Consider the following 27,729-nt stretch of genomic DNA (forward strand, 5'->3'; position numbering starts at 1 on the left):
GGGGGGGGGGCACCAGAAGTGTGAGTTAGGTTAAGAGCGTCTCTGCAACTCTCAGAGATAAATTAGCCTGATACGGTCAAGGGTACTCGGCAGACTCAGCGGGATTTACAGCAGGGCAGGGATTTAAATCTGATCATCTCCATCAAACCCAGTATTATAAAACCAGTTTTCTGGGCACATCAGACACTGGCTTTCCTTTGAATAATGTGTACGTTAAAATTGTGGAGGATCTTAGTTCATGTTTAATCTTTAATTGATGGCTCAGTACTTGATTTGTTTCCACTGATTGACAAGGGTCCCTCCTTGGGAATTCTGATTTGGGAGGAAAGAAAGTGTAGAAATTTTGTAAATACATAAACATTTAAAGCATCAACACCAAAACCCTAAAGAGTTATTTTAGGTAAAGGTAAAGGTCCCCTGTGCAAGCACCGGGTCATTCTTGACCCATGGGATGATGTCACATCTCGACGTTTCCTAGGCAGACTTTGTTTACGGGTTGGTTTGCCAGTGCCTTCCCCAGTCATCTTCCCTTTACCCCCAGCAAACTGGGTCCTCATTTGACCAACCTCGGAAGGATGGAAGGCTGAGTCAACCTTGAGCCGGCTACCTGAAACGGACTTCCATTGGGATCGAACTCAGGTCGTGAGCAAAGCTTTGGACTGCAATACTGCAGCTTACCACTCTGCGCCACTGGGCTCCTTAAAGAGTTATTTTACCCCCCTTTTATTCACACTTAAGTGCCCCTCAAATTTCCAACTTGTGATACAGTTGCATCTGTTTAGAAACTTGAGCTAAAAATCACTTCAGTGTGCAAATTTATATCATGTGGCATATTCCTTGGGGATCCCCTGCTATAAGCCTCCTACAAGGAGATAATCCCTCAATCACCTCTCAGGTAGAAAGATTTTGTACAGCTGCAATGACAATTCGTTGCCACAGAGTAGTCTCTTAGTCCAAATTGCAGATGTAACTCGGATGTTATCTATTTTATTTTTTTTATTTTTTTAAGTGACTTAAGACTCGGACTGTAAATCTTTGTCGGTAAGACCATTTTAGTCCATGTATCTTGTTTTATCTGGCCAAGGGCCGCAAATAAACTATCCCTGCTATAAGTCAAAGAGAGACCCAAGAAACCACAAAGACCAAGTGTAAATAGGGTACTTGTGTGAGTAAGTGTGTTGGCAAGAGCACATAGGGTTACACCAATTAATGTGTAGGATGCAAGTGAGGTGCTGCAGTCATTCCCACCACATTTGCATGTGCAGGGGCAAGAGAGTCTAGCATAACTTCCTGGGGAAACGGCTGTGCCACCAAAGCTTTTCTGTTCTTGCTTCCACTGAATGCAAATTTTTCTCCCAGAAATTATGCCAGAGACAGGGGGAAAACATTATGATGGGGCTGTGTTAGTAAGAACGTGCATGTTTTTAGAGTGGTCTGTCTCTTTCCTGAAGAATTACCTTTTGGTATTTTTCAAAAAGCTGGAAGGATGGTGTGACCTGGGTGCGGCCCAGATGGTTGCTTAGTGACATAACTTCCATATGTTACTAGCTGTTCTTTTTTTCATGACCTTTCTTTCTTTCTCCCTCTCCTAAAGCTCCACTGAGGAAGGCAAAATTTGTTGAGAGCCCACGAATCCCGGAATCAGAGCTTGGCTCACCAACCCTCACTTCGGCACCAAAACTGGACCTTGATGTGTTCTGCCCGGGTAAGCCTGTCCTCTGGCCCACTGCATTCTTGAGGGTGGGCGGGTGTCCCCTCTGGCCCAGCACCATCTCACAACCCTCTAGAAGCCCCAACACGGCCGCAGCAAAGGCCAGATCTGGGGGTAGGTAGTGCCTGGGGACAGTGGAGTTTTAGGAGGCCCAGACGGGGACGGTTTCACTTCCTGGTGACACTCTGGGCTGCCCAGGGGAAACCAGGGGGAATTCCTAGAGCAGCACTGCATGGAGGCTGTTTTCTCTCCCTCTCCTCAGTTCCCTGGTGGGGGGTGAAGGGCAGGAAATTCACCACCCTGGGTGGGTAAATGGGAAGCCTACAACCCTCACACCCTGCTAGTTGCCTTCCTTGACCAAAGCGTATAGATCTGAGCACCCAGCAGATCTGGCGGGTTTTGGTTTTGACATGTAGTTGTGTTTGGGTAGTATGACGGTGGCAAGCTCCCTGCCTCTGCTAGTCCAGGCCATTAAACATTTGGAAAAGCTGGGACTGTCATACAAAGGGCAGCCAGGTATTTGGATACAAATTCATATCTAGTGTGGCAGCAGGAGCAGAACCTTAAATGTAATTGGAAAGTTTTTTCCATTCATGGATTAAGGAATCCTTAATCTTTTAGGGAAATTCTGAATGAGAGAATGTTGGGAATCTCCTGCATTCCTTTTCCACTGTGAACCCTTCTTGGTGACCGTGGGAAAATTACAAAGAAGTCGGAGGCTCTTCATCTTATACGGGCATCTCTCCAGTTCACAGTGGCTTGGCATTGAATGTCACTGAGACCTGTCTGGGTGAAAGGAAAGGGGCCTTGCTGCAGCAGGAACCCCCTTCTGTTCCATTTGCTTCTTTTTTGTTTGTGTTTTGGAGATGTGTCCTCATTCCTTTCTGTTTATAAACCACTTCGTGAATGAGTTCCTGGTTGAGAGACTGCAAGATAAAAACTTCTAATCGGCTCAATAGGTTGGACCCGCTCAGCTTTTTCATTCAGTCTTACCTAATTCCCTGTCCCATGTGGCTTTTGTAGCTGTAGGTTTCATAATCCCCAATGTAGCCTTTTTGGGCCATCAAAGGGGGCGTCTCCTCCCTTGTTCCACCAGCAGAGAAGATGCCAGATCCAACCAATTGTTAGTGTCTGGACCTTCCTGGCCCTGTTCAGGGGCTCTGTCTTCCAGAATGTCAGTTTTCTGTAATGAACAGCTGCCACGTGGTTTGGTAGTGTAGGAAGCAGCTGTCTTCTCTGTCAAGGACTGGCCAGCCCCTGGTGAGGTTTAGACAAATGGAAACTCAGATCCTGTGCGCGGTTGAGGAGCCTAGTCAGATGGCCTGCCCTCGGACCATCCTTGGTCCATCCTGTTTTCCACCCTGGTTGACCAGATGCCCCACAACGCACGCAGCAGCGGCCTCCTGTTGCCTTCCAACCACTGGTGTTCCACAGCCTCTGAATAGGGAGGCCACACTCCACCCCTGTGGCTACTGGCCCTTAATGAAGCGTTCCTCCTTGCATTTGCCTAAATGGCACTGAGTGCCACGAGGCGGTTGCCTGCCCCACCCATCGTAGTTTGTTTGTTTTATCCCATTTCTCACCATGCTCACTGAGACTCAAGGCAGTGTCAGGCCTGCTTTCCTCTGCTCTCAGCAGCCTGTCAGACTGTGCATGTTTTCGTTTCGATTCCACCAGGTGCCTCTCAAGGTCGAACTTGCTAACTACTGAATTCCTGTTCCAGCGCTATCTCCCGTGGGAACGGCTCCTCATTGGGGGGGGGGGCGGGCGCCATGACCCGTTGTGACTAGTATTTTCCTTTATAGGCCCTGCACTGTGCTCCCAGTTTTCATTTGTGCCAATTTACCTGTAGCTCTGCAAACCTGTATGTTTTCCAATAAATTAGCTCTCTTTTGGACTCCTTGTCTGTGGATGCTGTTTGTGGGATTACCACGGGGACAAATGCTTACAGGCAGGTTATAAAACATTTTTTAAAATTCAGTCAGACTGCATGTTAGTTAGCAGTATTCTAGTACTGTGGGAGATGAAAAAAGTTCTCCTTGTCCAAACCAATGAATAATTTTATAAGCTCTTGGTAGGCTTGCCCTTAGTTGTCTTTTTTGTAAACCTAAATGTCCCAGACTCTGAGTGGCTTTTCCTTGTACAGGAATCATTTCAACTTCTTGATCATTTGCCATTCCTACAGTTGGGAATCGGGTGACTGGAGCCATGCACAGTATTCCAAATGCAACTACACCATAGATCCATACAAGCACATTACAACAGCAACCATTATGTTTGCGCTGTCTTTTCCAATAAACCGGCACATTGGCTTTCCCCTCTGCTGTCTCACAGGGATGTTTGTGCAGCAGCAGCCCCACAGGGGCCGCACATCAGCGTTGCACCTCCAGGGTCCTGCATGGAAGCAAAAATGCGCCCCTCCCTCACCACTGGCCTCTCGGAAGATGCCTGTGGGGAGATGAGTGGAGGGGAAGGCTGAGCTGGTGTGGGAGAAGCAGGACAGCTCACAGAAGACCCATTGCTCTTGGAGCCTGCGGAAAACGATGATTCCCTCAGCAGCCAAGTGTCCCTTGGTGGCTGCAGCTTGTGCCTTGTGGGGGCTGGATAACCCCCTTCTAGGAATGGCAGCCTAGCAGGTCTCTGTGGCACCTGACAGCTTCCCTGGGAGTCTTATAATGGCAAGTAGGAAGCCAGGAATTTCTCTAGCCCTAAATAGGCACCTTGCCTGTCAAGAGGCATGTCAACAAACTTGTGGAAATTTCTAACAGAGAGGACTGACAGAACTCAGAACCCGGAGGTTCCCCTGTGAGTAGATAACTGACTTTAATTGACTGGAATACTTTACCTGTAAATATCTCCTGCCGTGGAAACAGTATCTCTGATACGTATGAGCTAATAGCATCAGCTGTTGTCCAAACACAAAATTACTGACTCCCCCCCCCCTTTTGCTTTGGGGCTCCTCTAAATTCTGCACCCTGGGGAGAAATAGCACATTTTCAGCACATGTTCAGCACATTTTCCCAGTTTTATTACCTACTTATTAATTTTGGAGAGATTCTCTTGGACATCCTCATAGTCATCTACTTTTTTCGTCGCCCTGAATTATTTGTTGTCATGATCAACCTTGGCAACTTCAGCATCACTCCCAATTTCAGATTGTCCATGGACAAAGTAACCGGCACCACTCCTTCCATGGGGAGAACAGTCCATTTGCTCGTACTTTCGGCTTCCAGTTATTATTCCACAGAGACCCTGTCCTCTTGTCCCATGATGGCTATGCTTACTCTAGAGCAGGGGTGTCCAAACCTTTTTCAAAGAGAGCCAGATTGATGAAGTGAACATGCGTGAGGGCCGACCATTTTGCCTGACATTCTTAATTAAATTAATTAAATGCAAATTAACTATTTTATGCAAAGTTTATTGCAAACAGCATACTTATGCCCATAACCACAGACTGCACCACAAAAACCATGGCTACATGCCTTCCTTTCCCCAAAGCCCCTTTCAGCTCACCGGACGCTCCCCAGCTTCTAAATCTCCAACCTTCCTTCTGTAGGGAGGGAGCAGGAACTCTTCCTCCCCCCCCCCCCCGCTCATGTGCCTCTCTGGGACTGTCGACTCTCTCCCTTCAACCATGCCGGGGGTATTCTATCCTCATCTGAGCCAGGAAATAAACTGGTTTTCATTCTCATGGAGTCCAAGATTCAAACACTCTGACATCTCCCGTGCAGGGAGGAATGTGGAGTTTTTCTCCCCATGAGAGCCAGCGTGGTGTAGTGGTTAAGACGGTGGTTTGGAGCGGTGGAGTCTGATCTGGAGAACCGGGTCTGATTTCCCCACTCCTCCACATGAGCTGTGGAGGCTAATCTGGTGAGCTGGATTTGTTTCTCCTGCTCCTACACCCGAAGCCAGCTGGGTGACCTTGGGCTAGTCACAGTTCTCTTAGCCTTACCTACCTCACAGGGTATCTGTTGTGGGGAGGGGAAGGGGAGGGCGATTGTAAGCCACCCTTAAGTGGTAGAGAAAGTGGGCATATAAAAACCAACCCTTCTCTTCTTCTTTCCTTCTGACCTCTTTGCTCTCTGCTCGGGGCTTTGACCTCTGGAATGAACACGGGTGTCCTCTGCAGACTCGGCCCCGTCTGAACGCGCCTCATTTCCAAACACGATACATGCCAGGAGTCATTTATTTCCCCCACCCTATCCCTTCTTTCGAAGCAGCCACTTGCCTTGGAGAAAACCTGCTGGGGGGTCTGACTCCAAACACTCCCTGCCCCCAAATCTACCCCCCTCTCCCCCCTGCCTTTCCTTGACTCACAATCTTCCCACTCAAGACCCATCCAATCTCTCCCCTCCTCCCTCCCACCCACCCTGCAAATCTGGATCCCTCGCGAGGCCTCCACAATGCAGGGAAGGGGCTGCATCTCCCCCCACCCCAGCCTTCTGCAGAGAGGAAGAAGGAAAGAGGAGAGCCAGACGGAGCAGCCCCCCCCACTCCCAGGCTTTTCGGTGTTTGTGTGTGTGTGGGGGGGTGTCTTTCCTCTCCCGGATTGAGGCCAGCCTCTGACCTCCCTTGCATTTCCCTTTCCCCCCCGCCACCTTTCCCACCCTCGAGTCCCTCCCAACCCATCCTCAGAATCCCCCTTGACCCACTCGGGAGGAGCTGCTGCTGCTTTTCCATGTGTCAGAACAACAAAGGTGCGGGCTCTGGGTAAGAAGGAAGTGGCCTCTCTAGGGTTTCAAACTCATTCCGGGGGTTGGGGCTGAGACAGCCAATCGAGGCGACCCTCCGCCCAAGCGTCGCCCCCTCGGACAGCCCCCATGCACCCCCTTTTCGCTTTCTGCAAAACAGACTGGGGGGCCGTATTAAACTGCCCAGGGCCGCAATTGGCCCTCGGGCCGGACTTTGGACATGACTGCTCTAGAGTCTTTAGTGAGGTCAGACCCCTTGTCGAAGTCCCAGGGTCGAATGTCTGCCAGATCACCCTTTCCCACATCCTTGTTAACATTCTCAAAGACCTCCCAAAAGCTGGTGGGTCATCTCAGTCCTTTGCAGGCCATGCTGACTTTTCTTCAGTAGAACTTGCTCTTTTATGTGCTTAATGATGCTGTCTTTAGTAATAGTTCCCAGCAATTTACCCAAAGCAGACATCAGGCCAGTGGTCTGCAATTTCCTACACCCTTTTTAGACACCTTTCTAAAAATCAATTAGCCTGGGCTATTTTCCAGTTGTCTGGAAGGGAAGCCAATTTTTTTTTACAGAACTTCAAGTTTTTAGTAGGAAATGAAGAACTTCACATATGATTTCCTTAAGAAACTTCAAGTGTATGACACTCACACCTGATGACTTGTTAGTTTTAATCTGTGAATTACTACAATTCTCCTGTCACCTCTGACTCAGCCTTTGCCATCCACTCTGAAAATAGCCGTCCCTCCAGGCACTAGAATTAATTCAGCTTCTGTGCCATCTTCCTGCCTTACTTTAGTGATCCAGTCACTCCTTTGTCATTCAGCCACCTGACCCCTTCCATGGCCAGATTTCTGCTTTTGATATATTTATAGAAATTGTTTGTTTTATTCGTTGTCTTGACATTTTTAGTGCTGAGCTCCTCAAAATCTTGCTTCACCTGCCTTGGCATCAGGTAACACCAGAGGTATGCGTGGGGGGGGGGGGATTTCAACAGCAGTCACAGAGTTGTTAAAATGGCCGGTTGTCAACAATGTTCCAATGATGGAAATGAAATTCTGAGTTACTTATGAGAGAGGCTTACAGTACATTCCTGAAGGGAGGGGTGAGTCGGCTTAGGAGCTGTGACCCCATGGCAGCGTAAGTGCCTGGTTATCCCGGGATAATGGGCACTTATGCCGCCACGGAGTGCATTCCCGCCGGGCCCAGGATGCCATGCCACAGTGTGGGGCTCAGGCGCCGGCAGGGCCTTCCACCGGCATTCTCCTGGCACAAATCCCCACACCGGCAGGAATGTTCCAGGGGGCGGAGCTGCCTTTAGGCAGCTTCCAAACCCTTTTCGCCCCGGGAACGCCTCCTGGGATGCCGGTGGTCCTGCAACCACCTTTTTAGGTGGCGCAGGCTCGCTTTCCCCTATCGGGGGGAAAAGCCATTTTTGCTGGTTTTATTTTGGAAAAAAGGCTTTTATCCCCTCTGCAGCCGCTGCAGGTCGCCACCTCCCCTCAGGATTGCACTGTAAGTTTGACTCCTCCTTGTTTCCTGCATTGGGGCAAGACTTCAACTCTTCCTTAGTTTTGCTGGAGAACTCTGCTGGTGTCCTCTTTGTTAATCTGTGGTAGTCTTAGGCCATTTATGCTTTGACAGATTTGCAGGTGGTTTTCTGCCCTGGATCTTAAAAGCCCTATGCATGGGTGGCTGTTCCCCCTGAAATAATTCCCAAGTGCTTTATGCATCACCAGGGAAATTGCTGAGCTTCAGAACTAATGGGGGAGGGGACACCGATGTAGTCATTTTTACGTAGCTTCCCCCCCCCCCCTGTTTTGTTCACCCATGGGCTCTAGTGATAGATGTCTGGATCGCTAATTTAAAACACTTACCTCGGTATATGCATTATTCCCCCCCCCCCCCACAAATACTGCTGTGTGATTAGTTGGCTTTCAAATGCAGAGAGAAAAGCTGATACGCAAAGCTGGTTTCAGGACTCACTCCCCCGCCCCCCCCCCCCATCGTTCTCACCCCCATATGCCTTTGCTGAAAACCAACACCCTGGCAGTTGCACTGTCTTTCTTTCTCTCTATCTCTCTCTCACACACACAGAGTGACCCTTACACGCACACACACACACACACACCAGTTGAGGGGAGGAGTTGGAGGGAGGGGGAAAGCATATGGGAGGGAGAAAAGAATATGGATGAGGGAGGGACGAGCAAGAATGGGTGTGGAGAGAGAAACCTGAAGCTACAGTTATTCACAGAAGTTGCCTCTGCCTAGCTTTGGGATCAGGGCTAACTTTAAATTCATGCTAAAACAGGTTCTTGAAACCTCGAGGAAAGCACAAAGTGGCTGCAAAGTGACTTTTGAAGGTTGCAAAAATCATGAACAACTCCAAGGAAGCCCCGAAGCAGTCCCGCAGGGATCGTGAGGCAAAGTACCAAGCATAAATGGCCTTAGTGATTAGTGAATATTCTCTAGGAATCCTGAAGAGATTTGACCCTTTGTTCAATCAGTCCTCTGTCAGGCCTGTGTCTCAGTTGCTTTCGTTTCCTGCTCTCTGTTCAGACTCAACAGCTCAAGGATTGTTATGCATACCAGTCTGACTTTGAAGCTGTGTGAACTGCAGTACTGTTTGTGTTCTGTAATCTCTTACGTGTTTTCATGCTTTTATATTTCCAAGCCCAAGTCAGCAAAAGCCATTGCTGTCACCTTTTCCTCATGCTCTGTAATCCTATTTAGACCAAGTAAAAACCAGCTTCTTTTGGACCTGGCAGTCTCTGATGTGGTTTTTTTGGTTCTGATTTAGGCCAAGGGCTCACATTGTGACAGCAATCCCTTTTCTTTTCTCTCTTCTCATCTGCCTGGCTAAAGCCTCGGAGGGTTCGCCAGGCGCTCGGATTGGAGCTGGGACGGTGCTCTCCGAGTTATTTGCCCGTGGCTGGAGCCCCTGTGCGGTTCGCCCGGATTCCAGGGGGGGAGCTTGGTCGCTCCCCAGACAGTGGGTTCCTCACCGGAGCCCTGGAAGGGCCCCATCCTTGATACCTTCCTTTGAGGACGCTCTAGACAAAGTTCATCGGGCAGACGTGGAATGCCTGACTGGACTTATACGGGCGCAGCGCGGAGGCCAGCGCCCGCCACGATCTCCAAGCGTCAGATTATCTAGTGGAGGATGCTCGACTGGCCCGGGTGTGCGGAGCCGGGCCAAAAGCACTAACGAAATAGATGGTTGCGCTCTTCCACGGAATGACCTCGACCACCACTTCAATGGCCGGGATTGCTAAGCTGTCTAACCCCGCCTTTGGTGTCAGCGCAGCGACCTTAGCGGTTCAGGTCCAGCCGCGACTGGATCTTCCGGATCAAGCCGGACCTATTCCGGCATGGGAACAGGAGGCTCTGCCACTAGTTACCATGACCCTGACCACCAAACTTGAAGCGGATCACGTTTTGGCGGATCGTGAGGGAGTCAAAGAGGACTTGCACTATGAGGAAACTCTCTGGGCTGCAAACCTCCGAATCAGCCAGCCCCGTCGCTTAGGTGATGCGGGCGAGGATATGTTTTTGCTCCGACAGCACAAACGGGAACACATAGACCGAGTGGCCCGCTTGCAAGATCAAATGCACCTTTTGCTTCACGACAATGACTGCTTGCAGCAGATACAAGCCGTACCGGGTGGCTCGGCCCCAGCTCCACAACCAGGGACTCCTGATCAGGTTCAGCCGCAGCAACCTGCGGCACCTCTGGGCGGAGCGCCCGTGTTGCCAGTAGCTCCAGCAGTGCCTGTAGCTCCAGCAGGAAACCCCGGAACTCCCGTCCTGCTGCCGCCAGGAAGGCCAGGGGCCCCGTTCCTTGGATCTACACCAGCACCCGTACTACCTCCAGTTCCATGGAGACCACCCAAACTGAAGATCTCTTTTGCCGGCTCGGCAGAGATACTACCCCGTCAGCGACCCAAGGAGAGGGGAAGCCAGAAGCCTTCCCCCAAAGCTTCCGCTCCCTGCCCGCGGAGATCAACACCCCCTCAGGATCGCGAATCCCGATTCCAAAGGGGGGCCTGTCTCGTTTGCGGCGCTATGGACCACGTTGTTTCAGCATGTCCTCAACGCCTGGAATTCCCTCGACCGAACGCATCGCCCCAAGCTCGGGGACGACCTCAACGCAGAGGCACCGCGGCCACCCTCAGTACAACGCCGGGACGGCTCACACTCTCTGCACTTCAATTCAGAGACTCTCCTGATCTTCCTACGTCCACAGACCCCTCCGGGTCTCGGATTACAAGTGCCCCAGTGGGGGACAATTCTCCATCTTCGGACGGGGATCATCTCCAGGTTACCCCAGCGCTAAACCTGGACTCACCTCTTGACCTGTCAAATAACCGGTCACAGTCTGCGGTGAATGGAGTGTCCCCGCAGACCCCCGCAGTTTCTCCTGCAAACCCCAAGAAACCGGTGAAGGTGAGAGAAGTAGAAAATACGGTGTATGTGGACGCAGTGTTGCAACACTACAAAGGGGGTCCCCAACTGCCTGTCAAGGCACTTATTGACTCTGGCTGCGGCCGCACTTTAATCAGTGAAGCCACGTTTGCAGCCCTCAAAGTCAAGTCCGAGGCTTTACCAGCTCCTGTCCAATTTGCCCAGGTGGATGGGAGCCCTTTTAAGGGGGGACCAGTCGATCATCGCACACGGGGAGTAGCGATGGGTATTGGTTCTCATTGGGAACAAATAGACTTTACCATACCCCCCATCCGATTCAAAGTCGTCCTAGGGATTAATTTGCTTAAGGGTCATGGTCCTTATATAGACTGGGAAACGGACACTATTTCCTTTGCCAATCCCAAGTGCGACCAGCACCGACAGGGAGTCGTGGTGATACCTCCACCCGCTCCGGCTTTAACCTCCGATGCCGCATCGCCACCGCCTTTGCCCGAAGCATACAGAGACTTTGCAGATGTCTTTGATGTTAAAGAATGTGATGCCTTGCCCCCCCACTGTACCACTGACTGTGCAATTGAGGTGGTAAAAGATTGCACACTGACTAAGAGCAAGATTTACCCCATGAGCGTTTCCGAACGCGCTGTGTTACGTGACTTTTTGGATAAAAATCTTGCTCGAGGGCTCATTCGGCCATCGAACGCTCCCAACTCAGCCCCAGCGTTCTTTGTCCGGAAAAAGGAGGGTGACCTCCGTTTATGCATTGACTTCCGAAAGCTTAATGCAGTTACCCAAGCCAACGCCTACCCCATACCGTTGATTTCAGATATTATGGGGCAACTACATGAGGGTCGCGTTTTCTCCAAATTGGACTTAGTGGAAGCTTATTATCGCGTCCGTATCCGCGAGGGAGATGAACCCCTCACTGCCTTCTCTAGCTGTTTTGGAATGTATGAATTTCTTGTGATGCCCTTCGGATTGAAGGGGGCTCCGGGGGTCTTCATGCAACTCATTAACGAAATCCTCCATGATTTGCTGTACCGCGGTGTGGTAGTTTATTTGGATGATATTCTTATTTATTCGAAAACCATGGAGGAACATGTTGCTCTGGTCAGAGAAGTTTTACAACGACTGCGTAACCACCAGCTCTATGCAAAACTGTCCAAATGCGAATTTCACCGAAAGCAGATAACTTTCTTGGGGTACATAATCTCTCATCGTGGCCTTAGCATGGACCCCGCTAAAGTCCAATCGGTACTTGACTGGACTCCGCCCTCCACCCGCAAGCAAGTGCAGCAATTCCTGGGTTTTTGCTAATTTCTACCGCGGTTTCATTCCCAACTTCGCTCAAGTGGCGCTGCCAATCACTGACCTCCTGAAAACAAAGGGTAAAGGGGTTTCTGCAACGTTGCCTTCTGCCAAAATACTATGGACTGATCAATGCCAATCCGACTTTGTAGCCCTCAAACGGCTTTTCACTTCTGAACCGGTCCTACAGCACCCAGATCCGAACCAAATGTTTATTGTACAGGTCGATGCGTCCGACGTAGCCATGGGGGGGGGCCCTACTCCAGAGAGGACCGGACGGTCTCCTTCACCCCTGTGCCTACTTCTCGAAGAAGTTTGCACATTCCCAATTAAACTGGCCCATTTGGGAAAAGGAAGCTTCAGCCGTCCACCATGCCCTTACTCTGTGGAGGCAGTTTCTGGAGGGGTCCGGGGTCCCCTTCGAAGTCTGGACCGATCACAAAAATCTAGCTGCCCTCACGGGGACCCATAAATTGTCCTCAAAACAACAGCGTTGGGCAGACTTCTTTGCTCAATTTCGTTTTGTTCTTAAACATGTGCCCGGGAAACAGAACGTGCTTGCAGATGCCCTATCCCGGCTGCCTCAATACCCAGTAAAACGGGATCGGCCGACAGACTCTATGTTCACCCCGGCACAAAGAGAAGCCCTACCCCTGCTGGTCGTGCAGACCTGGTCCCAAACCCAACTCCAGCAGGGGAATCACACGGTGGCCGTCAAGGTATCCAGCCCTAACCAGCAGGCTCCCCCGCCTGCCCCCCTTGCGCCACCCGTATCTAGCGCTCCGCAGCAACCAGTTTCTCCCCCCCCTCCAACACCACCAGCTCCTGGTTCGCCCTCTCCCGCGAAAGAAGGAGGGGTCATCATCTCCAATTCCTTCCTGGGCTCTCTTCGGGCTCAGTGCCTAGCCGAACGCACTGCCCAAACCTTGCCCCAAGGTGTACTTGAGCAAGGTGGTTGTTGGTACAAAGACTCAAAACTATACGTGCCTAAGATACTTCGAAAAGAAGTTCTGCAGTTGGCCCATGGAGCTAAAACTGCGGGACACTTTGGGTTCCTGAAAACCCTTCACCTGTTGCGCAGACAGTTTTGGTGGGGGGAATGCGTTCTGATGTGGACTCCTTCATTCGTAGCTGTCATATTTGTGCCACAGTCAAACGGTCTCAAGGCAAACCCCCAGGACTGCTGCAGCCGCTGGAAATCCCCAGCAAGCCCTGGGAAGTGATTGCCATGGATTTCATGACGGATCTCCCCCTTAGCGGGGGCAAAACTGTACTATGGGTTGTTACTGACTTATTTTCCAAACAGGTACATTTGGTTCCCTTAGCGGGTATTCCCTCCGCCCCCAAGTTGGCCCGCCTCTTTGTGTCACATGTTTTCCGGTTGCATTCGTTTCCACGCAAGATAATCTGCGACCGCGGAAGTAGTTTCGTGGCTAAATTCTGGAAGGCGTTCCTAAAATTGGTGGGGGTGGAGCAAGGGTTGTCAAGTGCTTACCATCCCCAAACGAATGGACAAACTGAACCTGTTAATGCTGTATTGGAATGTTATTTACGTTGTTATGTTAATTACCACCAAGATGACTGGGTAGAACTATTGCCTTTTGCTGAATATGCGTATAATAATGCTGTCCACCAATCTACAGGGTTCAGCCCTTTCTATGCTGTGTACGGTCAGGACTTCGGTCCTATTTCCCCTACGGAGGTTCCCGAGGGGGAGGGGGATCCCGATGTAGCCTCTTGGGCGCATACCCTCCACACCACATGGCCCTGGCTAGTAAGTAACGTATACGGCATGAATCCCTGCAGTATTTAATTCGCTGGAAGCACTTCCCCCCTGCCTACGATGAGTGGGTGCGTGCACAAAATGTCTCCGCCCCACATCTGGTCAACGCCTTTCACACCGCCTACCCGGACAAGCCATCCCCCTACCAAGCCGGAGGGGGGCCTTAAGGGGGGCAGAATGTCAGGCCTGTGTCTCAGTTGCTTTCGTTTCCTGCTCTCTGTTCAGACTCAACAGCTCAAGGATTGTTATGCATACCAGTCTGACTTTAAAGCTGTGTGAACTGCAGTACTGTTTGTGTTCTGTAATCTCTTACGTGTTTTCATGCTTTTATATTTCCAAGCCCAAGTCAGCAAAAGCCATTGCTGTCACCTTTTCCTCATGCTCTGTAATCCTATTTAGACCAAGTAAAAACCAGCTTCTTTTGGACCTGGCAGTCTCTGATGTGGTTTTTTTGGTTCTGATTTAGGCCAAGGGCTCACATCCTCTCATTTTTAAGATGCTTCTGCTTCAGAAATCAAATGTGGCCACGTTTGGCTTTCCATTTACACAAACTTTCCCTTGTCCCCAACTGGTTCAACCATGGTTACATTGTTCACTTAGGATGCCTCCCCTCTAATTGGTTTCAAGGCAAGTCCAAGGTGGCATGGAAGCTATCCTGGGTGGTTTCTGGAAGGTTGATTCTCTTGCTGATATTGTTCAGTATGTTTGGTTTATATAATTTATATGATAGCCTTTTGAATGAGATAATTTGGAGCTTTGTTGTCAGTTTCAGCTGTATGCTGATGACATCAATCTCTGTATTTCTTTGAATGCACCACCAGGAGCTCCAGTTTCTGTTCTGGGCCAGTGGCTATTTGTGATGGTCAAGGCTAAAGCTGAATCCAGACAAGATGGATTCAGAAGCCATTTTGGGTTTTGCCCAGCAGACCTTGCCCTTCTATATGTTGACAATTCTATCTTTAATAATGCTTTCCACTAATTTACCAGGAACAGACGTTAAGCTAACTGGCCTGTAATTTCCTGGGTCCCCACTGGAACCTTTTTATAAATGGGTGTTACATTGGCCATTCTCCAGTCCTCTGGTACAAAGGCTGATTGAAGGGACATATTACATATCTTTGTTAGAAGTTTAGCAATTTCCCATTTGAGTTCTTGAAGAACTCTAGGATGAATACCGTCTGGTCCCTGGGACTTGTTAGTTTGCAGTTTGTAAACGTTCTAGGACTTCCTGCCTTGTTACCACTATTTGCCTCAGTTCCTCATTTTCCCCTCTCCAAAATCTCTGTTCAGGAGAAGGAATCTGCCCTGTATCTTCAACAGTGAAGACAGATGAGAAGAATTCATTTAGTTTTTCAGCAATTGTTTTATCCTCCTTTAGAGTTCCTTTACTCCCATTGTCATCCAATGGTCCAACCACTTCCCTAGCTGGTTTCCTACTCCTAATATACTTAAAGAATTTCTTATTGTTTGTTTTGATGTGTTTAGCAATATGCCCCTCAAAATCTTTTTTTGCATCTCTAATTATCTGCTTTCATTTCCTTTGTGCAAGTTTGTGTTTGCTTCTGTTTGCCTTGTTCGGGCAAACCTTCCAGTTTCTGAAGGAAGACTTTTTTTCTCTAATTGCTTCCTTCACCTTACCTGTTAGCCATGGTGGTGACCTCTTGACCTACGGTATACAAGCTAGCTGAGCCTCTAGTAATGTGGACTTGAGTAACCCCCAAGCCTTATCAAGAGATTTAACCCTCCTAACTGTTCCTTTCAACTTCCTCTTTACCAGTTTTCTCATTTTAGAAGTTCCCTCTTTTAAAGTCAAAGGTAATTGTGTGAGATTTCCCAGTCACTTTCCCACTTGCATATAAATTAAATTTGATGTCGTTGTGATCACTATTGCCAACTGGCTCAACTACACCCACATCCCTCACTAAGTCACTGGCAGCACCACAGAGTATTAAATCCAGGATCGCCTCCCCTCTGGTTGGGTCTATGACCAACTGTTCAAGGGAACAGTCATTTAGGATGTCTAAAAAATTTATCTCTTTGGCTTTACTAGAGCATACATTTATCCAATCAATATGAGGGAAGTTGAAGTCTCCCATTATTACTGCTTCATTACCTTTACATGCTTCCCTAATTTCATTCTCCATCTCAAGATCATCCTGAGCCATTTGGTCAGATGGGCAATAGAACGTCCGCAGTACTAAATCTCCTTTGGGGCCCGGAATCGTCACCCATAAGGATTCTGTGGATGAGTCTTCCCTTTTTTATGGTCTCTAGCTTATTAGAAGGGTAGGCTCTCCTAAAACAAGAGCTCTTGCAAGCTCAAACCCTCAGTATTTTGACAAGAAGGAAACTTGGTAAGGGATCCAAGAAGCCAATGTGGATAAACAGAGAAATCCATGATGAGCTAAGGGAGAAAAAGAAATGTTCAAGAAATGAACTTCTGGTAGTGCAGCTGGACTGAGCACACGTTTCCCGGGTTTCTCTCCCGGGGGGAATCCAAGTAACGTTCAATTTGGGGAGCTGAATAGCACCCCAACCTGGTTCTAATCAGTGGACCGGGAAGCAGGATATTCCCTGCTGCCGACAAGAGCGGTCTGACCCCTAAACTATCCGAGGGAGCTTTGCAAATCCCCCGGAGGTTTAGATGCCGGTCTTGCCTGGCAAGAAGGGGTATACCATCACCAAGAACGCTGCTTCGGCAATAAGGCTCAGTCCTCCTCTATCTTCACCATCTAAGCAACTATAAAGAAGCAAAGTACCTACTCTCCTAAAATCTGAGGAAGTTCAAAGAACTCTTTTGTTTTACCTGGATCTTGAAGCTCCAAAAGATTGTTTAAACTCATCTATCAAATCCGTATCTCCTTACCCCATTCTTTATCAACTCTTTGAAAACAAGAAAGGATCAGATAAGCAGGCAGGAATCTTATCTTTCTAATCGGCGGCTAGACATAATAACCGGGACTTTTGAAAGACACTCCAGGCACCAATCAGATACCATGACGTGTAAGGGGGAGGGAGGTGTTGTCTTTCTAACAAAAACAAGTCTCCCTGCCACGTTCTTCCGGGAACCAATTTATCATCGCGAGAGTTTTGGAGAACTTGGAATCGGATGTGTGGCATTATTGAGTAACCGGCAAACTCTTCCCAAGTTCCTGAACAAAAGGAAAACGGAAGATTTACGACTCGGACTCCTGCAGTACCTCCGTGTTATTTACGACACTGCTATAATTGTCTGGACTCTGTTATCTACTCCTTATAAGAACTCTCAGAAGCAGCAACCATGGAAAGCCTGATTAAACAAGTGGATCAACTTCTTGTTTTAGTGAACACCCAGTATCAACTTATCAACCAAAAACTGGACGATCTTAAGGATATAAAAATCCAATTCATTGCAATGAGACCAGAGATGACACTAGAGGGATCTCTAGTTGAAATAAGAGATGTACAACAGAACAGCTTTGCAAAGGAAACAGGCAACTATAATAAATCTCTTGCAGCATTCCAGCTGTTTACAATGGATTCGACAGAGAGTGACTTTGACCTTTGTCTTTATAATCTGCCTGATCAACTCTTTACTACTGGCCTGGAGAACTTAAAGGGTAGAAAAACTGAAATTACAGCGATTTCCCTTTTTTATACTGGAATGGAAGCAATTGGGCAGCAGATTTATTATGGAGTCTATTCACCAGCAGAAGAAACTTCATCAACAGCTTCCAAGGATGCCCTTCGGCGCTTAACATTACTGCGAAAAAGAAGAATGTGTTGGAAATTCCGGACAAAGGAACTTGTTTAAAAGAGTCTAGGTTTTCTTTTGGAAGGGATTAAAAAAAAAAGGAATTGAATAACAGGCTTGGCTTTACTGGAAATGGAGTTATACATGACATTAAAGAATTAGAAATACAATTAGTATATTGAGGGCTTGGGAGAAATGGAGGATTTATAAAATAATTAATGTTTAATGCAGGTAATTAATTATTCTCTATTGTTCTAATCCATTTATTACTAGTTAGATCTATTAACTTTTTTCCTTTTTAACTTTTTTCCTTATGACAGTATTAATTATTAATTTTTCCTTTATTGAAGAATAATTATGTTAAAGAGATTAATAGGTATGAATAACAATATTAGGATTAGAATTTTATACAAAAGAGGCTACTAATTCATTATGAGATGGAGGGAGGGTAGGGGAAGTCAATATATTCTTGATTTTATATGAATACTGTCAATAATGTTTTTAACATTTCACTGGTTGATTATTTTAATTGTTGAATTTTTGTTTGATATTTTTGAAAAATAATAAAAAATATTTTTTAAAAAAAAGAAAGAAATGGAGGCAAGAACATACCTCTAAAGAAGAGTTTCTGTGGGTTGCTAGCCACTGTAGGTCAGCCATCAGAGAAGACAAAGCTCAGAGTGAGCTGAGGCTGGCCAGGGAGGTTCGCTACAACAAGAAAATCTTCTTCTGATATTTGAGGAGCAAACGTAAGGTAAAAGAGGCCCACTATTGGGTAAAAATGGAGAAACTCTGACAGAGGACAGAGAGAAAGTAGAAAGGCTCAATGCCTGTTTTGCCTCCATTTTCTCCCTGAAGAATGGGCTGATGTAGAGATGGAAGTAGGCAAGGCACGGTGTCTGGGCTGCTGGTTGACATGGGCAGAAAGTTAGTTGAGAAGCACCTGGGTGCATTGGATGAGTAGAAATCCCTCGGGCCAGATGGTATGGCCCCTTGCTCAAATAACTTTCTAGAGAGCTTGCAGAGTCTTTGTCCATTATCTCCCAGATCTCTTTGAGGATGGGAGATGTTTCTCAACACTGGAGGAGGGTGAACGTTATCCCAATCTCCCAAAAAGGGAGGAAGGATGACCCGGGAAACTACAGGCCAGTCAGTCTGACCTCTGTCCCAGGGAAGATATTGGAGCAGATTTTAAAAAGGTCATTCTGTGAGCATCCGAAGGACAACTTGGTGATCCCGGGAAGTCAGCATGGATTTCTCCCCAACAGGTCTTGCCAGACCAACCTCGTTTCCTACTTAGATCGAGTGGCGAGCTTACTGGATTGAGGGAATGTGGTTGATGTTGTTTACCTAGATTTCAGTAAGGCTTTTGACAGGTTTCCATATGATGTTCTGATGGGTAAACTAGAGGACTTGGGGTATGGATGGACTGTAAGGTAAACTTGAGCAGCCAGTGTGTAGGGAGAGTGTTAGGAAAGCTAAAGCTCAGTATGAGAGATGCTAAACACAACAAAAAAGGGTTCTTTTCCTATGTACAGAGTAAGAATAAGAACAAGGACAAGATAAGCCCATTGCGGGGACCGGAAAGTGAAATTGTAACAGGAGATGAAGAGAGGGCAGAACTCCTCAATTCCTATTTTTCCTCAGTCTTTTCTTGCGAGGGAAGCGGTGCTCAACATGACATAAACAGAACACATGACACCGGCCCCTCTGTGTCGTGTAAATGGGTAAGTTTGCCATGATGCGCTTGGCAGGCGTTGCGCAGACATAATTGTTTGCATCTGCTATGACAGAGAAGCCATGTGTGTGCAGAACAGTCCCCAAATGTTATCAGTCTCCCTGCAGATTTTCAGTTGCTGCAGCCTTCAGATGTGATCCAGCTCCACCCAAGGGGTGGAGAAGGCTGCCTTAATAGAAGGGCTTCTCCTGGCAGCTGGGGAGGAAGGTGATGCAAAACCTCTCCTGAAGCAACCCAGGTCTCCAAAATCCTGGTCTGACACTCTGACCACCACTCCAGACTGACAGTTTAGAAGCTGTCACAAAAGCATGGGGCTGGCTATGTCGGGTAGACATGTTTTGAATAAATAAATGTGCCTACCCTTTTAGAAAAATACGAAAAATGTTGGGCCACAGAAAAAAACAGAAAAACAATAAATGTGCAATACCTTTTAATTACCAAAATATCACAACATTGTGTGAGCTAATTTCTGAGTTATCATCATCATCATCAAGTCTTTATTACATTAGCAAAAAAAATGCCATAGCAATACAGAATAAGAGTTATCAAGAAAGGCTGGATATTTAGTACTACTGTCGAAGGCTTTCACGGTCAGAGTTCATTGGTTCTTGTAGGCTATCCTGGCTGTGTAACCGTGGTCTTGGTATTTTCTTTCCTGATGTTTCGCCAGCAGCTGTGGCAGGCATCTTCAGAGGAGTAACACTGAAGGACAGTGTCTCTCAGTGTCAAGTGTGTAGGAAGAGTAATATATAGTCAGAAAGGGGTTGGGTTTGAGCTGAATCATTGTCCTGCAAAAAGTAACAAAGGTAATGTGCTAACCATTGTCCTGTAAGTATCAAGATAATGTGCTAATGAGGGTGTGTTATTTTAATATGGAACCATTGTATCCTGAAGTGATCTGTTAATGTGTGAAATCCAAAGCTAATCTGCATGGCTATTGTTGACTCTAGTCTTTGTTAGTCTGGAGGTTTGAAATTCATAAACATCAGCACAACTTTAACAGAAAAGAAGAGAGTTTAAGAATGAATAAGGCTTGGCTTCCTGTCTTGAAAACCTCCAGACTAACAAAGACTACAGTCAACAATAGCCATGCAGATTAGCTTTGGATTTCACACATTAACAGATCACTTCAGGATACAATGGTTCCATATTAACATACCACACCCTCATTAGCACATTATCTTGATACTTACAGGACAATGGTTAGCACATTACCTTTGTTACTTTTTGCAGGACAATGATTCAGCTCAAACCCAACCCCTTTCTGACTATATATTACTCTTCCTACACTTCCTACCTTTCTGACTATATATTACTCTTGACACTGAGAGACACTGTCCTTCAGTGTTACTCCTCTGAAGATGCCGGCCACAGCTGCTGGCAAAACGTCAGGAAAGAAAATACCAAGACCACGGTTACACAACCCGGATAACCTACAAGAACCAATTTAGTACTACCTTTCCAGAAAGGTGTGTGTGTGTGTGTGTGTGTGTGTGAAATACAGTTCTGGACATGATAGAAAAGCCTCCAGCCTACAGTTTATTAGGGTCTTAAAATGGACTACTTGGTATGGGACACAAAACAGGTTCCAGAGTGCACCAAAGGCTTTCCCCCCCTTTCTCCCTCTTGTCCTCTTTTTAAAAGCAGAGTGGCCAGCCGGAGGGAACTGGAGAGCTTGCCCGCTGCTCTGGGTAGAGCCCTCTCAGGGTGCCTTTCCCTTTGCGAGAAAGCTGCTTGGCAGGAGGTTTGGATAGAAGGAGTCTAGCAGGTGCTGCAGCTGCCAACTGTGCCCTTCCCGAGAGAGGAGAGTCATGCGCGCTCGGACTTCTCAAGTGTAGTATATTTTGTAAGGCTGCATGGGCGACTGGGGGGACAGAGGCATGTGACAAGGATTACTGCAGCCTTTCTCTCTCCCTCGGACTCACCATCGGAGGAGATTGCAAACGGCTCTGTATTTGCTATGTAAAACGTCATCTCTACTTTCTGTTCCCTGCAGATTTTGACAAATGTGCGTACCATGCTGTAATCTGTAGAGACTGCCATTGTTAGAAACAGAGCATTTCAGCTCTCAATTTAACCCTGTCTGTGTCTTGACAGGGTTCCTCATCTCACTTCTTCAGCATCTTGTGGCCCTGGCAGAGGCTGCTGCAGATGTGAGCAGTGTATTCAGTCTTTATATAGCTGTAGCTCCCTGCTCAGATTCTTCTGAATTTCGCCGAGTTGCTTGGCAACCTCATGTAGGTTGGGCACAACACAGGCAGGCGGAGACTTTTATCTGAAGAGCTGGGGAGGATCTATTTTCGGCTGTTCTGAAATTTTGCAGCCTTGTCTTTTGACTTCTGAGTACACTTATATGCACAGGTATTGCCTGGTAATTATATTCCTCTTATGTGGTTGCCAGTGAGAACAGCCTTGATAGTGTGTGGTCATATACAATTTTTCATTTAAAACAGGGTCTGACTCAGTGGACGTTGGTGGCAAAATCAGGGGCCTTATTTCCATGGCAAAAAAAACCCTTGTTCCAAGGGAGGCTCACCTTGGCTCAGATTCAAGTAAATTATGGTGAAAATGAACGTTCCATGGTTCGCTCCCACTGTGTGGTTGGAAGCTACCTTCATCCCCCTGGGAGTCCTTGCGTGTTTGATAAGGGGTGTATGTTACAGGTCTGGAGGACTCGGACAACTTGGGTCCTTCCTCCTCCTCAAGAGAGCTAAAGTTCATTGGAGAGCAGGGAACATAATCTGCGTGGCTGGGCATGTTTTCAGCATTTCAGCACATTGTGTGTGTGTGTGTACTGTTGTGAGGCTGAAGCATAATAGAATGAAACAGGATTTTGTTATATTGCCCTGAGGAAGGGTCTTGGAAGAGGGGCAATTTATGTGGCAGAACACCAGATTCCTCCCCCTGGCCTTTTTGTAGAATGTTCCATAGTAGGTACGTACACTTTATTCCTCTAGTGGAGCCGAGTTGGGGCTTTTCGTCCTCAGAAACCAGCGCTGGGGGTTGAGATGGGAATCCTGTTGTTTGGCATTGAAATTTCTCAATAAAATGAACTACTTTGGTCTTTTCCTCCCACCCTTACTCTGTCACATCTTGCTGCATTACATGCTTGCTTAGCCTTCTTTATAAAGCGGCTAATAAATACTGTCATTGAAACCAGGCCCCGCCCAGCGACGACCCTGCATTGAGCGCCATGGCGCCTGCCTTGCCCAGCCCCGGAGGATGGGAGAGGCGGAGCCTGCTCAGTCTGCCCCCGCCGTTCCCGTTGCCACGGGCGGGAGAACCAAGGTGGGAGGCTGGGCCGACGGAAGGTCGCCGCTTGACCTGTTGGACACTTGTGGGCTGTGCGGGCTGCTGCTGCTACCACCGCACGTCCAGAGCCGTCAGCCCAGGCTGCTGCCATGCCTCCATCCACGGCGCATCTGCCGCCACCGCCCCTCCAGCCACATTCGCCCCTGCACTGCAACCCGGTGGATGTTGTTCATGGTTCAGTTTGTGGCCAGGAATGTGCAGAAAGACACATTATAGGGAACATTTGTGCAAAGGATACTACTGAGGTTCAAATTTAAATTTTAAATAAATAAAATACAAAAAACCAGGCCCCTTCAAAAGTGGACAAGCTGGAATTGGGGAGAGCCGTGCACACCGGTCTGAGATCTTTGGGAGAGGATAGGAGAACAATGCACTGGACAGATAAACGGAAGGATCTGTCAAATGGACATCAGACCTTTGCACTGTATCTTGCTAGTTCTGATCTTGATGTATCAAAATACAGTATTTGGAGACATTTTCTTTTAAAACAGGAGAAGGCAACTTGTTCAGTTGGCCAGGGATGACAGCATGAGCCAGAAGGCTCAAGGTGGCTTGCAGACTTTTATTTCATTTAACTGAAATCATATGCATATGGGGGATCAATTGTGTACTCTGGGTACACAAAGAAAGAGGTATTGTCATGAGTATTCTCAGTCTGCTATGAAAGGCCCAGCCTCACCCCTAGGTGGAGCAATCTGGGGCTTCTCATTGGTCCAAAATTTATCACTCCTGGTTCCCAATGGCATTAAATGGTGCAGAAGAGGGGATTCCTCCCTTTCTGCACTGTACATGCACACTGCTAGCAGCTTTTGGGCGGCGTTGAGGGTTATTGGGGTAATGCACAGAGTGGTCAAGGGGAGGCAGTTACAGCAGTTAATGCTTGGAGCAGGGCCCTTCCTTCCTTCCCTCCTTCCCTCCTTCCTTTTTTTAAAAGATATTTTATTAACATTTTCAAGAAAAAACAAATTATATCCACCTACATTCACACAGTTTAAACTCCTTCGGCCTTCCTTCCTTCCTTCCTTCCTTCCTTCCTTCCTTCCTTCCTTCCTTCCTTCCTTCCTTCCTTCCTTCCTTCCTTCCTTCCTTCCTTCCTTCCTTCCTTCCTTCCTGTGTGGGGGGTGCGTTGTACCTGCACCCCCGGTTGGAGGAGCTGAAGCTCACCTGTGTGGTGTCTGTGTCTGGGTACCTGTAAATGTCATGAACAGAGCAGTATTAGCAATATGTGACAACATTTCTTCTCTCCTTTAGTTGTTTGTGCAAAGTGCTCTCTTGTTGCACAGTGTGCCCTTGTGCACACCATAGTTCCTGTCAGCAATGTGTCTGACATGAGGCAGAGTGATGCAGCCCTGCACCCCACGTCCCAGCATCTGAGCTACAGTTGTCCTTGGCTGGTTTGCATCATGCTTAGGAAGGCTGTGGTTGGCTGCATATTTAATGATCATCCTCAGCTGCACCAGGCTGAGAGTCCATGTGTGGGTGGAGGAGTTTTGCTCTTCTATAAAGTTATGTCAGTGTCATTGTTGGCCTAATGTTACGCCATCGCCAGGAGCGTGGCCAAGGCCAAGGCGATGTAGGATGCCGACTAAGCCCTGGTCCGACCCTGACATGCTCCTCACACCACCTGTTTTTATGGTGGTGCCAGGCTTCACCAGCTTGGCGTTGGCCTGTCTTGGAGTGACGTTGGCGCTGGGCTTGGTCTCCATTCTCAGCTGTTCACAGGCAGTGCTCAAGATGACATCTTTAGTACTCAGCTTTTCCATGGCCTTCAGCCTGTTGGTGTCTCTCATGCCCTCTCTCTGCCTTGATACTTTTAGTACTATATGACCAATTAATACTGCCCTTCAACATCTCTCTTACCTCTTCTCAAGAAGTGTAGCTCTTAGACACAGCAAAAATAGCCAGGTATTCACAGACTAACAGTTTCTTGGAGTATAAGTTTTTGTAGACTAGAGCCGATTTTGTAAGGTTAATGGCAGTCAGCTCGTTATCTATAGCCTGATTACAGAGAGAATTGTTGAAATCAAAGTGGGTCAAATGTTTTAAACCATGCAACAGATTTCAGTGGGTGCATCACAATACCTGTGTAGAATATAAAACCCAGGCCAAGATCCGATTGTTGCAAATCACTTCTAGCTCCACTGTAGCTGCTTCCTTCACACTTGGGGATCTGTCTTCACCCTCTTTATACCTGGCTTCTGGTTTCTGCTGAGCACCATGAAAAGAAAGACTGGTGGCACCTGCACTTAGTTAATGCTTTTTTCCATTTGGACTCCTTGCTTGACAAATGAACTCTGTGCCATGAAGTTTTCACATTCCTAACTCCTGCTCTTAAAATCTCAGCTTCCTTTGACTCCCAGAGGTTGAGTTCTATAATAAGCTGCTCTGGCCTGTCTCTTATTTTTTGTCCGTCCTCACAGTCTGCTCACTGTTCCGTCCCAAGAGCTTGCATTTTGATTTCAAATTGTCCCCCTCCCCCCATACTTCTTTCCTTTCTTTCAGTTTCTTAGCACCATCTGAAATATTCTACTATAACCTGCTGCACTTTAGGCTTTTCCACTGTGCCTTGGCAGAACTTATCTCCCCTTCTCCCTCAACCCCATTTTGTGTTTTTTGTGCTGGACATCTATACTATTGAAGAGTCCTAGAATATGCAAAAGCTTTTCTACTGTGTGGGGATATTTTAGTTTAGGGAGAAACAAATCACCAGGAACAGATGGGATATCAATAGAACTATTCCAAGTGACAAAAAACGGACTCCATCAAAATCTTGACAAGAATATGCCAACAAATATGGAAAACAAACGGGCCCACAGACTGGAAACAGGCAATTTACACTCCAGTTCCAAAAAAGGAGACTTCAAAGACTACAGCAACTACTAGACCATTGCATTAATTTCTCGTGTGTAAAGTGATGCTTAAAATCTTACAACAAAGACTGTTACCATATATGGAATGAAAAAAGCCAGATGTTCAAGCCGGATTCAGAAAAGGAAGAGGCTTTAGAGATCGTATTGCAAATATATGTTGGGTATTGGAGAATACGAGAGAATTTCAGAAGAAAATCAGCTTGCGTTTCATAGATTACAGCAAAGCTTTTGACTGTGAGGATTGTGAAAAGCTATGGCTGATTTGAAAGGAAATGGGTGTGCAAAACATCTGTGCTCAGTACTCTGGACAAGAGGCTACTGTTAGAATATTGAGAAACAGAATGGTTTCCAGTTGGCAAAGGTGTTAGACAAGGATGTAATTTATCTCCCTATCTCTTCAATCTACATGCAGAACATAAGGGTTATGACCTTAAAGTTTATACCTGTTCTCTCCATGGATCTTGAGCTGAGACTTACTGGACACCACAGCGTCTCTTTAGCAAGGGAATGAGTAAAGTGTAACTCACCGGATGCGTCCCTTAAACATATGTTTTGGGCAGCCCTTAAACATGTTTTGGGCATGTCCAGTCATTTGTTTTTCTGGGAAGAAGTTATTACTCATATCAATTTTGTTTTAGAATGTTCATTGATTTTTGAGGAGGCTTATGTACTATTTGCCTGACTCGTGGAGGCTAACTGATGATCAGTGGAACTTAACCCTTATATTACAACACTGGACAGATAAACACCCACTTCTGGTAGATCAATGGATTGAGGACCTTAGAACTCCATCAATATTTGAACACAGGGCATATAGACGGCAATTGCACATGGACTTGTTTTCAGATATTTGGAAACCATTTATAGAAACTTATGTCTAGATCTTCCACCACTGATATCATATTTCTGTCTTTATGTATATTCTTCCTATGTTTTTTCTTTTTAAAAAATGTTTTTTGAAGAAAAAGAGGAAAAATTAAATTAAAAAATCTATATGCAGTACATATAAGGAAAACTGGATTATTTTTAGATAAGGTGGAGCGAAAATTGGTGGAAGGAACATTAGCAATTTGAGATAGGCAGATGTCACCACATTAGTGGCAGAAAATAGTGAAGACTTGAAACGATTACTAATGAAGGTTAAAGCAGAAAGTGCCAAAGCAGGATTACAGCGGAACATCAAGAAGAAAAAAGTAATGACTATTGAGGAATTACACAACTTTAAGGCTGAGGATGAAGAAACGGAAATTTCCTTCCTAAACTCTTTCCTTCCTAAATTCAGATGTGACTCAACCTTCTTATCTAACGTGGTAATAAAATTTCACTTGAATCGGGATAGTCTTACCATTTTCTTCCCATCTCCAGCTTCTGAAGCTGAGAGATCACTCCATTCCCTAGATGTCAGAAGGGCTCTAGCCTTCTATGTGGCTTCTCCTTTAGAAGGTGTAGCAAACTCTTCATGTCTTTCTTGGCCATTACTAAATCTTGGCCATTACCTATCTGCCCAGTGTATCAGTTGCTGGATATGCAGTACCTTCACACTTTGCTATCAACTGGGGCGTAAATAAGCCTCTGCTTCTTCCTATCAAGGCACATTCTGTGAGGGCAATGGCTACTTCCTCAGCTTTTGCAGGGGGGATTTCCTTGCTTGAACTGTGTCATGCTGCAATATTGGCTGAACCATCCTCTTTCATTGGACATTATGCCCTGGACTCCAGGGCACATTGGGATGCCCTTTTTGGGGGCGGCAGTGCTGCACTGCATTCTCTCTTTTTCTACATACACCTGCACCCACTTGCAGGGACCATGAAACACAGGCTTCTTACCTGTCACTGTTGCTCTTTGAGTGGTCATCTATGCATTCACACAAGATGCCCATTTTCCCTACTGTGGTGCTCAGTTTTGTGCTGCAGTGTACTTTTTAAAAGTTGGAAGGAATTAAATAGGACGGTGTGACTCCCCCCACCCCCCCGGAGCATGCGTGGTCCACCACCATGTTCCTTGGGGGAGGGGATTTTCACACCCTTTTTTATAGCTCTAGAGGTTTCTGCATCCAAGCTCTGCAGGGGTGAAGTTCATCGGTGGCTTCACAGTGTGTTCATTCAGACCATTCAAAGAACAACAATTACAGGCAGCAACCGGTTTTAATCCACAATAGGCACTGAA

The 27,729-nt window shown here is 47.0% G+C and overlaps 1 protein-coding gene across 2 annotated transcripts in view; it reads left to right on the forward strand.

The window, feature by feature from the left end:
* TANC2 (tetratricopeptide repeat, ankyrin repeat and coiled-coil containing 2) overlaps positions 1-27,729 on the forward strand; it is a 287,584-nt gene that overhangs the window by 150,931 nt on the left and 108,924 nt on the right. For both annotated transcript variants that reach the window (XM_056863337.1, XM_056863338.1), the window contains one exon: positions 1,595-1,705. In XM_056863337.1, coding sequence (XP_056719315.1) covers positions 1,595-1,705 — 111 coding nt within the window. The remainder of the gene's footprint in view (positions 1-1,594; positions 1,706-27,729) is intronic.

Source organism: Euleptes europaea, chromosome 18 (genome assembly GCF_029931775.1).
Source record: "Euleptes europaea isolate rEulEur1 chromosome 18, rEulEur1.hap1, whole genome shotgun sequence".
Taxonomy (NCBI): domain Eukaryota; kingdom Metazoa; phylum Chordata; class Lepidosauria; order Squamata; family Sphaerodactylidae; genus Euleptes; species Euleptes europaea.